Genomic DNA, 12,364 nt, shown 5'->3' with positions numbered 1-12,364 from the left:
TGCCACCTTCCATATTGATTAACTCTTTCCAATTATGATACAGCACCGGCAAGGTTTTATGAATCTCCAAATAAAACTCATTCAAGCCACCCACTCGGGCCATGTCACGTGTGCTCTATAACGAAAGGGAAATCGAGATGTAAGGGGGGGAGAGGGCATGATTATCCTCAGTCCTGATTACGAAAACAAATTATGGAGGAGGAATGACTCAACTTTAATATCCAGATGGATGGTACCGAACCGACAAAATATGGAACATGACGGTCAAGTACCGATTTGCTACCAAGAATCTTTTTCGCTCAGCCATGTCTTCCTTGGTACTGGGCGGGGCGGCCACGTTGGGAAAGAGGAACGGTGGGGCTGCTGGCTTTCGAAGGCGCCCCAAGAGGACGAAGTCCGCAAGAAGCATTGGTGGGAATACAATGGAAGGCTAGAATAGCCTCCCCCCCCCATCGAACTTTTTACACGCTCCCCGATGTTTTTTCATTTTCTCGACCACCGTTGAAACATGGCGAGATCACGCTCCCAAGGCCACCTAATTTCCTCCACCCAAGGTCGGAGAAAGAATTCTTCGGTAAGCCGAGCCGAGCGGCTGGCTGTTGTATCCATCTACTTCCTCAAAGATGGGGGTATATAAAGGTCTGGCAACGGACTCTTCCCTAGGAGAACGTTTTCCGCTCTGACCATATCATCTCCTCCCCCCCCCCCCCCTCTTCCTCCCTCCCGCTCTCCCTCTCTCTCTAAATATATATAACTTCTAACCATTTTCAACCTCTGCCTCAACGCTAACCGCTGTTGTCTCCGTCTTCTCCCTCGCCCCTCTCTCTCTGCACTAGTGGCACATTCCTCCTGACACCGTCAACCTTCGGTTCTCGGATCGCCACGATCTCCTCTCGAAGCTGAGAGGTTCACCTTATGTAGATGTCTTCACCACACTCAAAGGATCCGCTGCGAGCACCCGTCCTCTGCATCCCCTGTAAGGTGCAGGGCCTCTGGTGCAATGGGAATAGCCCGTGCAACTTTTGCGAGTCGGCCCCCTCTGACTGCGTCATTTCCCCCCTCAAGTTTGCCCGGATCTCTTCCCAGCGGCTCTCCAGCGGTAGCGCCTGTGAGACTTGCCGTCGTCGCAAGACGAAGTGCGATGGAAAGGACCCTTGCGGCTACTGCACCATGAGCGGCCACCTCTGCGTCCATACTTCTGACCGGTGGAAGCGGCAGGGGTTGTCGGATACAGAGGATCTGGAGAGGCGGCTGAGAAGCTTAGAGCGGGTCGTAAGAAAGCTCCTGCAGCCAGTCGACAAAGGTGGACTGGAGGGGACTCGCGAGGAGGAGAGCGTGGATGGCAAGCTTCACCCAATGGGGTTTTCCGCCGCCGAGGAAGAGAGGGGAACGAGTAGTCCTCTGAGTAATCCCACGCACGACCGGAGGCCGAACAAGCCTCGGCACGAGGTTGTCACGGCTTCGATCACGCCGCCCACTCCATCCGAGGCAAGGCCGGTTCTATTTTCCTCCTCTCCTCCTAACACCCTTCAGCCCATTCCTCAGATGCAATACCCCCAATTGCCGGTGGCCCTGCCCTCCCCCTTCTTCTCCGCCGAACCCAAGGTCGCTTTGTTGAAGCCATTCTCCCCGCCGCTGGACTCCCCCCTGAATTCGGCGTTGGACTGCATGGTGAGGGTGCCGCTGACGCGAAAGCTCCGAGAAGTGTTGGATTAGTTGGCTCGACGGGCCCCTATGTATCATAGTGTCTTTCGTTCATGTATCCCTCTCGCTTCTCCCCCCACACTCTCTCGAATGTATTTTTCCTAGTGTTTTTTGCTTCTTCTAGAGGTGGGTTCCTTGCGTGTTTTCAAAGTGTTTCCTTTGTTTCTGTGCTTATACGGATGTATTTCTATAGCCCTAGTGTGTCAATTAGCTGGTGAATGTTGGTTAAAGGGGCCTCCAACTTTATCCTCTATCCTCTATCCATTAGATGTTAATAAATCTGAGAGGACGGAAGTAGGTGCCGTCCAGTGTGGCTCACTGCGCCCTTTCTTGGACCATCTGGTCAATACGGTTCATGACCAGCCTGGATCTCAGCACGGTACAATACGGGGTGGGGATACCGGCCGTATTCTTGGTTGTCCAACAGACTGAAACTGCAACCTACTACGGGCAGGCTTCCCCTTCATCTGATATTTCGTGCTGTGACTTGGGATTTCTCCAATTTTGTCTCCCGTTATTAATACTTCTAGTTCTTTCAAGTTAGAAAGGATACCCCCTCCCCGCCTTGATTCCTCCGCGTTTTCATGTAGTCTGTTTTGTAGCAGTTTGGCTGAAAGCTCTAGATGTCCACATGTTATCTCTATGATTCACCATCTCCTCCTTCTTCTTCTCGGCATCAATCCAAATTCCAATGTCCGTCACCCCCTCCGCCCTCAAAATGGGACGTGTTCCAACCGCCATCGCCTTCCCGCCGGAATAATAGGAGAGAATTGGGTAAGGACACTGAATGGACCCAAGATCTGATAGGGGATGCCCATCCCATGGATTCCGCCATCTCCGATCTACGCGAAAAGATCCATCCTGAAAAGGAGTATTCAAGCGAGGCTAACGAGCGGGCAACCCGTCTATTCTCACACGAAAAGTTCAAGAGCAAGGAGTCCCGCGTTGGAGGAAAGTCACGTCAAATAATTGGCAACTTGGCATTGGATATGGCGAATCGAAGTGGAAGGGGTGAGGAAAATATATTTGAGGGACCATATAGAATCCAGACAGAGAGAGGGCGACCATCATTGGCCACAGCGGGTTTACATAAGGCTGGAAAAAACGATCTGAATCGCGAAAAGGGTGGACTATCTCCACCAGGATCTAGGTTGTCTACTCCGTTGGCATTTCGTAATCGGACATTAGGAGCTGCGGCAAAGTCGCTTTCGTTGTCAAAGGGGAAAAAGCGAGAGAAACAGGGCACGTTGCCGCCAAACAGGGGTGTCAGTGATATCATTTCTCCACGTAAAGGGGTGAAAAGCATTATTGAACACGAACATGATACCGAAGACCTATGGTTTAGGAGCCAATCTCCGTTTTCTATTATTACCTCTACGACGTCGTCAAGAGCAAGTCAAAACACCCTGCCTGGGGAGGATGTTTTAGAGAGTGGCACGAGGAAAACGCGCCCTCGGAATTGTAATGCTCAACTAAGGGCCTCGCTAAGCTCTGTTTCGCCTATTGCCCCCTCCCTTCGATCCCCATCATTGAGCCCGATGAAGCGCCGGCGATGGTCGAATGAAATGGGATTGTCTAGGGAGATGGGGCGAGATCTTTCACTTTTGACAGAACGGCGGCCGAGCCCAACGTTGGAGTTGTTTGCACCTGGTAGGAGAGAGGTGGTTGGGCACAATGGCGTCGTTCCGAGTCCACTCACGCCCAAAAGAAGAGCCCCACAGAGGGTAGAAAGCGCTCGTCGGCGCACCTCGATAGCTCGGCCTGGGGGAAAGAGGGATCTTCCTCTTGCCGGAGACACTCGAGATTCCCGCTCAATCTACACCAGACTCCCCGTGTCGATGAGGAGCACCCAGGAGAAGTGTGGGTCGATAGGGGTCAGGTCGGAAGGGTTCTGTAGCCATGCCCAACTCTTCTCTCCCTGTCATGCTATCGGCGAGACCGCCTCGAAAGCGACCACCGCTGTCACCCCTGGATCCCCGCCTGGCCAGGCGATCCAGGGTCGTAAAAAGAAGCTCAAGTTGCCCCCCGCCTCGGAGCGCTCCAGCCCCTTTATCCTTGCCAAAACGCCGAGGACCCCTAAGAGTGCGCTGGGTGCGACATTTAAGGCGCCCTCGCCCAAGCGAGAGATTCAGCCTCTGGAGCCGTTCGATCTCGATCACTTCAGCCCCGACCACTCCATCGAAAAAGGTGAGCACCCCACTCTTGTTGCCTAGCATCCTTGAATTGGGCTTACTTGGGACTCGTTGACAGCACCCACCCCAGGCGGCCATTGCCGTTACTGCCACGAGCCACTTCCGGACCCGCTGCCAGGCCGACTACGCGAGGCCCTCGCATGTCTTCCTGCTCAAGGCGAGGACTTCATGCGGGAGCACGCGTTCTGCCGCCTTCATCGGGCCTTTCGTCAGGTTGTGCCGGAGGGGGTGGAGAAAGGGTATCCGCTCTCGATCGATTTCGAGGCCCTCCCGGCTCGGATCACGCGGATGGTGCCCAATTTGATGGACATTGTCGAGGGCAAGCGGCCAAGCTTCTTCAAGACGTTGGCCATGGAGGCGTATGAGCGAGTGGGCAAGGCCAAGGCCCGACAGACAGGTGAATTGATGACCCGGTTTGAGGTGACACAGGTGAGAGTGCCAATTCCCTGGATTTAATTCAATTGCTACTGACACCTCGTTCCTCGCCCATTCCTCGCGTTTTTCTTCCAGCCGGGATACTATGGTCCCAGAGGAGCGTCGGTTTTACTCTCCTCCCTCGTTCACCTACTGCTCCGGACGGATCGCCTGACCCCCTCAGACACAGCTCCACAAACCCCCATCGAGTATCTGCAACAGGTCATGGTGCCTGAGACCGCAGTGATGTTGATCATGGAGGACCAGGGGGTTGGGTACGAAGAGGCACGGTCCATCATGCGGGAAAGCGCCGAGTTTGGGGTGTGTGTGCACGACGGGTGTGAATGGGAGGAGGAGCTAGAGGAGGATCGAGAGGGATAGAGGCAGTCACAGGGGGGGGGGGGCGAAGCCTTGACCATATGCCCTCGACTCTCTATCTAGAGAGCCTACCAGCTCTTCTTTCAATATCGACTCCCCAGTTCACTCCACTACTTGTAGAGTTGGTCGAATTGGTTTTGACTTTTTTTTTTTTACAGCCAATGTGCTATACAAACAACTAATAGCTTGTCTAGAACTTAATAAATGCATTCTACAGATAAAGAAAAGGACAGACACTTTTAGATCGTCGTATGGTCGGGAGTGTCGCTCTTGGGGGTCATTGCACACTTTTTTCTGATAAGCTTACCTTCAACTTGAAGACGGCGATTTTGCGAAAAGAATTTGTACATAAAGTGTTTGGGACAAAAGATTATTTCGAATCATAAGGGCTGTCATTTCCAGCCATTCCGGAAATCTCAGTCACAATTTTGCCCATTCACCAGTTTGCTTTTTCGTGCCAATCCTCCTACAAGATTGCATCCAAGGCCGAAGATGGATCCCAGGAAGCGTGCCACAGTTGTGTTTGCAAAATCAATGGGTCAATGTAGCTCACAGGTAAGCATTCATTTGACGGCTTTTTAACTTCTCCGTCCCCCTCCCCCCACCCTCTCCCCAAAATTCACAGATTCTTTTATTCAATGATTCTTTTACTTCTCTACTGCGTTAGGCGACGGCATACGGCATGTGCGTCACGTCGAAGCTTGAAGAGGTTCGCAAGGATCTGTGTGCGGCCGAATTCCAAGCCTTCAAGAATTGCGTGCAGAAGGCGGTAAGTGATCGTGTTTTCCAGTGAGTGTGTGTCATGTTCGCTAAGATGATGCTTCCTCAAGGTTGGGAGACGGTGGTGAACCTTAAGCCAGCATCCAGCCCTGGGATTGTTTTTCTTGTTTATTTGGATTGGGTTGGATTTAAGACTATCTTGTGAATAGAGACTCTGTGTTATTTATTTTTATTGACCTGTTCCCTCGAGCTTGCGCTTAGCGGAACTCTGAATAAACCCTCGGGCTAACTGTGACCCAGGGAGATTGTTTTCCAATTCATTTCCTCTGAAATTGAGCTCTGTGTAAGCCAACAGACTCCCGGATCTGCCCCCCTCCCCCTCCTTTCCTTCCCTGTCCCGCCCGGGGCCGAGCCCTCGCGACCGCCGCGACCTCGGCCCCCATCCAGCCCTTAGCATTTGCGGGCCAAATCCCAAGCCCGCACGCTATTTTTGCTTCAAGCGTGGGCCAATTCACCACTGGATGCGGTGGGTGATTCTAGCAGAGCACATCATGCTTGGCGGCAAAAGGACGGCAGGCAGAGGGGAAGGGGAAGGGCGCGGGCAGCGAAGATCGAACACAGCGGGTGTATGGTCCTCTGGCGGCTGAGTCTGGAATTGGATATCGACCCTTGGGATAAGGTTGGACACCCGCCAGCTCGACCATCCCCTTCTGAGTGGCTTAACCATTTTTTAAGGGGACCTTGATCACGGCTCGCTATTCGCACTTTTATTTTTATACAATCTGACCTGCTGCCGGTTTGATTTTTGCAACTCCCCTTCTATGAACCACGTCCGCCCGTAGCACTTCTATCCCAATGACAAGTACATCCACCAGCCCGGCAAAGCCAAATAAATGGATGTGGTGGAAGAGGCGCAACTCCCCGAAGCCCAACCATCCCGCAAGCGCCCCTAGCACCGGTGGCAGAGGTAAGAGCGTTCCCTGCTCTCCTGAGGCAGAAGGATGATCGCAGCGATGCTAACCATGAAGCTTTGCGCCTCCCCTCCCCTCTGGTTCTCCCCTGTAGCCTACGGCATTTTCGGCGTTCCCCTCACCGAATCCATAAACTACGCACGCATGACAATAAGTTATATAGAGGGCCATGATTACAGCTATGGATACATCCCCATTATCGTGGCCAAATGCGGCTCATTCTTAAAGGATCAAGGTGAGTTGTCCAAGCGGCCTGATTGCGCCTTTCCTCTGACCCCCGTCATTCTTGACCATTAGCCGTCTACGTCGAGGGCATTTTTCGCGTGTCCGGGTCGGCCAAGCGGATAGGCGAGCTCCAGCAAATATTCGACACCCCGCCCTCCTATGGCAGCACTCTGGACTGGAAGGGCTATAGCGTGCACGATGCCGCGAATGTGCTTCGCCGCTTCTGCAACTACCTGCCCGAGCCAATTATCCCGCACAGCTATTACCACGAATTCCGGAATGTGATGCGTGAGTATCTATTGTCGACGAGGAGCCCATTCTTTGCTTAGCTTTTGACCTCCCCTCTCCCTTTCATCTTGCATCCTCAAGTCGAAGATCTGACCAGCGATCAGCGAATCGAGAAATTTCAGCTGCTGATTGAGCACATTCCTCTTTCGCATCAGTTTATGCTCTTATACCTCCTTGATATGCTGGCCATCTTTGCCGCGCACAGTCATGCTAACCGTATGGACTCGCAGAATCTCGCCTCCGTCTTCCAGCCCGGCCTCTTGTCGCACCCAGACGACGAAATGGCACCCCACACCTACCGCCTCTCACAGCGCGTCATTGCATTTCTGATTGAGAACCACACAAGCTTCTCCATCCCGCAGGGCAGCAAGCTAATGAGGAGCTCCTCCCTCCGCCCGAACCCACTCGCACCCATGGTACCCTCGGTGCGAGCCGGGCAAGCCGCGGCGCCCGAGTATCCCTCGGCCGTACCGAGCTTGAATGTGGGCGCGGCCCCCGCCAAGCGGCGAGCCCCCACCGACCCGCTGAAGGACCCGCCGCCCAGCAAGAGCACCCAGGGGGGAGTGGCGTTCGCCTCTGCTAGAGCCCCTTTCACCGGCTCGATTCCGCCCATTCCCTCGCCGGCCGCGACCGCGCCCTCCGCCAGCAAGGAGCCGGTGCACCGGCCGTCTGTCGAGGTGGCGCGAAGTAAAACGCTTCCCATCAAGCGGCGGTACGGTGGGGCGGATCCAATGCAGGTGGTGGTGGTCGGGAGAAGTCGAAAGTGATATTTACCATCTCGCAATCTGTCTATCTATTTACTCCTTTTTTTTTTCCTCCTCCCCTGTAATATGTCTATAAACACTCAAGCTTTCTTTCTCTTTTGATTCCTCTCCCCCTTTTATTTCACCCTTTTATCCCAATGACCCCCCGCCTCACTTCAATGTTTTATTTTTATTTCTTTCGTTCATTTTCAAGACCCCCATGATTTGCTTTATTCTTGTAACTCTCCGTTTAGGCCCCCCACCCCCCCCCTATATGATGTATAAATTCGCAAAATTTGATTTTCTGGCATTCTACTTACATTGCGTGCATCCAAACTGAAATCCCCGGCATCGGGTCGCCCCTCGTCCCCGCTGGTAGCGGAGTCTTGCGTGAGGATCCGGCCAAGCAAGGGCAACCTCCGGCCCGGCCTTGTTCACGTCGGCCTAAGCGTGGGCTGCGGCAGAGAAGCGGCCTCTCCTGCCCTCGCTCTCCCCTCTGCGGGAGATCTCGATCCATTTCGCAGAAATCGTCATCACCGGAAGAAGCGCCCCGCGTGAGCTAAGCAACTTTCCCAGCACAGAGCGTCGGATGGCTTGATTGCCCGCTGGAATTGAGCACCGGGATAAACGACACCGTGAAAATTGGCTCCCCATGTCGATCTGATTACCCAGGTTTCGCTTGCAGCTCGAGATATCGGCACCGAGGTCCCATATTTGCTCTCTCCTTGCTCGCCCCCTCGCCTCGGAGTCCTCCCACTGGCCCATAAGTGGCACCGCGCTTTTTTTCCTCTTCTCTGGCGGCTTGGCCCAAGCGGTAATTGAGGCCGCTCGCCCGGACCACCCTCCCCCTCCCGCTCTGATTCAGCTTTCTCGCACTCCCGGCTATTCCTAGGCTCCTTTAGCATTTTTCGGCAATCTGGCTTGGAGGGGCGGCTCATTGGCTATCCCCCGCTATCTGGGCTTGGAGGGCCCTCCCGCACAGCCAGTCTCGACGATTTTAATTTTGTTAGGATTTTTTGGGATGAAACCCTTGCAGTCTCGCGCGGCAGAGGAAAAAAAAAAGAAAAGCCCGGTTTCCCTCTATGGCATCCCATCCCCGCGCCCCCCCCTCCTCTGCGAAATTGGCTCACGCGCTGCAGCGGCCATCCGCGCTGCGAGCTTGCCCTTCCCCTGCCCCCCTTGCGAATATGCGAATCCCTCGCCCGCATGACTGCAGGCGAGGCTCGATCCTTGGGCCGGTTCACATACCCTTGCTCTGCCCCATTTCACCTTAGGTAAGCCCGCAGGACCCTATTAGGGCAACCATGGAAACTTCGATCCGCTCAGGATCGCGGTGCGCGGCCGGCTGCGAGGCCTGACAGGCTCGGCGCGGCTCAAGGCCCGCCAAGGCCAGTCCCAAAGGGGAGTTAACCTCCGCTCATCTGTGCCGTTTTCGAATAAAACAAGCACCCTCTCCTCGGTCCCCCGTCCTACACCGCTGGCACGGGGGGGAGGGGGGCCGCCGGGTGAAGCAATTTAATTAAAATTATTTGACAGCGTCAAATTTCACACTTGTCCATTTATTCGCTGGATCGGTGAGAAAAAAATTACTTTAGGCGTCCGCAAAAAAAAACGAGAAAAAAACTCCCGAACAGTGCACGTAACGGCTCGCTTACACGCTCTTTTCTCCCCCTTTCTCATTCGCTCTTTTGCCCACGCACTCTTTTCATCCTCTCTGACCATTTCCTTCCTGCAAAGGCTCATTCTTATCATTCCTACTGAGTGCTCTGTTCCAGGACGATGGTGACCCATCACCTCGTGGACCCCATGTTGCCCAAACCTCACGATCCTGTCGAAGACAAGGCGGTCCTGATGCACCCGCTGATCCCGATCGACGGCCGAGCCTACGAGCCAATGCCCGCCCCCTGTTTGAAGCCGGAGGCCTCGTCCTCGCCCATGGCCTACTCCATGGACATGGCGTGCCAATTCGCGGGCAGCGAGGCTTTCTTCCCCCCCGGCGGCAATGGCGAGCCCGTAGGGGGCTACCGAAACGCGAACATGCTCGAGATGTCCGAGGGCCTGGGAAGCACGCAAGCTATGCCAAATTCGGGGGCCGGGCGCGGGCAGGACGAGCTGCTCGGCTCCATCGCGAGAGAAGACGTCATCGGGATGCTGAACTTGCCCCCGCGCGCTTATTTCTCAACGGCCGTGGAGACGCCGCCGGAGGGCGCGCTCTATTTCCCTGGGTTAGGGGTCGATACCACCTCGGCTGCCATCCAGTCCTTGCTTGCCCAGAACCAGGTGGATGCCGGTGGTTTGATGAACTGGTCGATGGTGGACGCCGCTGGTTTTTCGCTGGAGCAACAGGGGGCGGAGGAGGCCGAGGGGGCGACGCAGCAGGTGAAGAAAAGGCGCGTCGGACGCCCCCCGAAGGACGGCCGACGACGGGCGATATCGTGCTCGGAGGTGGGCACGGAGAGGAGAGGTTCGCTGGAGAAGAGGAGGAGGGCGCGAAGAGCCTCGAAAACGAAGCCGAACCACGCGCTTCCCGGTAGATAGCATCCCCCTTTGGCTCTCATTGTTCCGGACCCTGCCTCTTGCTAACCTCTTCTCTCTCTTCCTCCAAAGCAACCGCGCCCGTGACCGAGTTTCTCAACGGGATCGAACACATCTCCTTCACCTACTCGGTCAAGGGGCAAAACATCCGCTACCTGATCCGCGCCGACGTCGACGCCCACCCCCTGGACACCATCCCCCTCCCGTTCCGCCGGGACAACTGTCTCTATCCACGCGCGTACTGCCAGGCAAACACGTACCAAGGGAATCGCTGGGAATACGAGAGCAGCTGCAACATCCTCGGCTGGAAGCTCGCGTGGCTGAACCAGGAGATCATCGCGGGGAGGCGCGGCCTGCTGCAGCGCGCCGTCGACAGCTATCGGAACCGCTGTCCCGAGATGCGCTCGAGGCGGGTGGTGCGGCAGGAAAAGCTGCGGAATGGAACCCTGCGAAAGCGGCATTCCCGGGGGGAGAGCAAGCCCGGGACGGGCCCAGAGGGGGCTCGCAAACTGAGTCTGGACAGCGAGGGGGGCTGGGGGGAGGAGGCGGCGGGCGCGGTAGAGGGGGGGCCGGAGGCGGCGGCGGCGGCAGCGGAGGAGTTCGAGGAGATGATGGAGGAATCCGAGGAGGAGCTGGAGGCGCGAGATGAGAAGACCGACCGCGAGATCGCCCTCGCCATGGAGCAAGCCACCAAAGAGGCCAACGAGCGCCGTGCCGCCGCTAGTCGCCACAAGAGGGCCCAGCTGCTCCGCATCCCGAAATACATGTGCTTCGACGCCTTCCAGCAGAGGCAGCCCATCCGAACCAGGGTGCGCATCAGCCTCGGGGACGTGAGGCTCACCGACATCCCCGAGGATTTCAAGCGCGACAACAGTGTCTATCCCCGGGCCCTCGGCCCCGCCGAGGGCGACAATGCCACGCGGAGGAGCTACGAAAGGGTCCTCAATGAGTGTGGGTGGAAGCTCGCTTGGCTGAACCGCAAGAAGCTGGCCGGAAACCGGGCGTTGCTGCAGCGTACCCTCGACATATACCGAACGCGATTCATGGAGGACCGGCTCCGCTTTAACAACCAGACGCAGCAGAGCCAGCCGCCGCCGATGCAGGCGCCTCCGAAGCGCGCGAGTCTGCCATCCGTGACGGCGACCGGGCTCGCCGGGTTTGTGGAGGAGGTGGACGAGGCGAGGCTGGGAGCCCTGAGGATGACGCGACGAAATTCGGTCCCGGACCAGTTGATGATGGGGTTCCGATTCCATCTCGGCGCGCAAGGCGCCGGCGACTTTTTCTCGTCGCCGGTTGCCCCTTGGCTCGAGGGGGAGGAGGCCGCCACCCTCTCGGGCCTGCACCTGCACAAGCCGGCCACCACCGGGGACATCGACGAGACCGAGAACATGATATCCTATTTTTCCACCAAATGGTCCTCCTCCTCACCCACCTCCACCGCTCTGTCTGCCTCGACCTCTTGCCTGACCCCCTCCTCCTTTTCCGCCAATGGGGTTGAGTTTTGGCGGAATACCGAAGACCTGCGAGGAAGGGAGGGGGGAGGGGCAGAGGGTAGCCAAGGGGTGCTTCCCAGCGGTGGCCGCAACGCAGACTTGATTATGTAGTTCATGTAAATTTAACAATGTGTCGTGTAAATTTAGTGTTTATCTATATTGTATAGAAGTATCTATATACTGTATACTGGTGTATTATTATTCGATGGCCTCTCTTGTAATTTTTATGTAATATCTTGAGCATGTAAATGAATGCAATCGATGTAGTCGTCTCTTATTTATTCTCCCTCTTCTCTGCTGGTGGAGAAGGAAGAAACAGGGCGAGTGCAATGAACCCACGGATCTACTCTTCCGTGATAGGCCCTGCCATGGACGGGTGGAGAAGATTTGGCTGTCCACGGGGACATATCGCTTTAAGGCCAGCCAAGCACTCCCCCTTCCCCTTCCCCCTAACCCGCGCAACTTTTCAAACAAAGCGGTTTCCACACGACTCATGATACGATGCTATTTATTGGTAACTAAATACCCATCCTATCCCAACACTATATATATCATGATATATACCCTGTATCCCAAATACATCTTTGCAAGCAAAATACACTCCTGTGCCAATATAATATCTGCTAAACCTATGCTACAAACTGATTCACAAGAGCACAACAATTCAAAAAAAAAACCCCCCGGCCTTCCCATGGATACAC

General features: G+C 55.4%; 7 protein-coding genes across 7 annotated transcripts; 6 read left to right on the top strand and 1 right to left on the bottom strand.

Moving 5' to 3' along the window:
* Positions 1-101: 101 nt before the first annotated feature.
* Positions 102-439, top strand: VTP21DRAFT_10989 (uncharacterized protein; the record flags this gene model as incomplete). The annotated part of the gene is made up of 2 exons (XM_069390384.1): positions 102-139; positions 226-439. 2 exons carry the CDS (start codon positions 102-104, stop codon positions 437-439), a joined length of 252 nt encoding a protein of 83 aa, XP_069252539.1.
* A 482-nt stretch (positions 440-921) lies between these two features.
* VTP21DRAFT_10988 (uncharacterized protein) lies at positions 922-1,716 on the top strand (the record flags this gene model as incomplete). The annotated part of the gene is made up of 1 exon (XM_069390383.1): positions 922-1,716. The coding sequence occupies one exon, from the start codon at positions 922-924 to the stop codon at positions 1,714-1,716; it is 795 nt and encodes a 264-aa protein (XP_069252538.1).
* Positions 1,717-2,327: 611 nt separating this feature from the next.
* VTP21DRAFT_10987 (uncharacterized protein) lies at positions 2,328-4,691 on the top strand (the record flags this gene model as incomplete). The annotated part of the gene is made up of 3 exons (XM_069390382.1): positions 2,328-3,891; positions 3,955-4,325; positions 4,407-4,691. The coding sequence occupies 3 exons, from the start codon at positions 2,328-2,330 to the stop codon at positions 4,689-4,691; spliced, it is 2,220 nt and encodes a 739-aa protein (XP_069252537.1).
* A 489-nt stretch (positions 4,692-5,180) lies between these two features.
* On the top strand, positions 5,181-5,481 carry VTP21DRAFT_10986 (uncharacterized protein; the record flags this gene model as incomplete). The annotated part of the gene is made up of 2 exons (XM_069390381.1): positions 5,181-5,243; positions 5,356-5,481. 2 exons carry the CDS (start codon positions 5,181-5,183, stop codon positions 5,479-5,481), a joined length of 189 nt encoding a protein of 62 aa, XP_069252536.1.
* A 782-nt stretch (positions 5,482-6,263) lies between these two features.
* On the top strand, positions 6,264-7,659 carry VTP21DRAFT_10985 (uncharacterized protein; the record flags this gene model as incomplete). Its single annotated transcript, XM_069390380.1, has 4 exons — positions 6,264-6,375; positions 6,474-6,614; positions 6,677-6,892; positions 6,974-7,659. 4 exons carry the CDS (start codon positions 6,264-6,266, stop codon positions 7,657-7,659), a joined length of 1,155 nt encoding a protein of 384 aa, XP_069252535.1.
* Positions 7,660-7,951: 292 nt separating this feature from the next.
* VTP21DRAFT_10984 (uncharacterized protein) lies at positions 7,952-8,540 on the bottom strand (the record flags this gene model as incomplete). The annotated part of the gene is made up of 2 exons (XM_069390379.1): positions 7,952-8,194; positions 8,304-8,540. The coding sequence occupies 2 exons, from the start codon at positions 8,538-8,540 to the stop codon at positions 7,952-7,954; spliced, it is 480 nt and encodes a 159-aa protein (XP_069252534.1).
* Positions 8,541-9,414: 874 nt separating this feature from the next.
* VTP21DRAFT_10983 (uncharacterized protein) lies at positions 9,415-11,774 on the top strand (the record flags this gene model as incomplete). The annotated part of the gene is made up of 2 exons (XM_069390378.1): positions 9,415-10,165; positions 10,243-11,774. The coding sequence occupies 2 exons, from the start codon at positions 9,415-9,417 to the stop codon at positions 11,772-11,774; spliced, it is 2,283 nt and encodes a 760-aa protein (XP_069252533.1).
* Positions 11,775-12,364: the final 590 nt, after the last annotated feature.

Source organism: Calcarisporiella thermophila (genome assembly GCF_041956535.1).
Source record: "Calcarisporiella thermophila strain CBS 279.70 unplaced genomic scaffold VTP21scaffold_8, whole genome shotgun sequence".
NCBI classification, from domain to species: Eukaryota; Fungi; Calcarisporiellomycota; class Calcarisporiellomycetes; order Calcarisporiellales; family Calcarisporiellaceae; genus Calcarisporiella; species Calcarisporiella thermophila.
The sequence above is the reverse complement of the archived record's forward strand: the minus strand, read 5'-3'. Positions and strand labels throughout refer to the sequence as shown.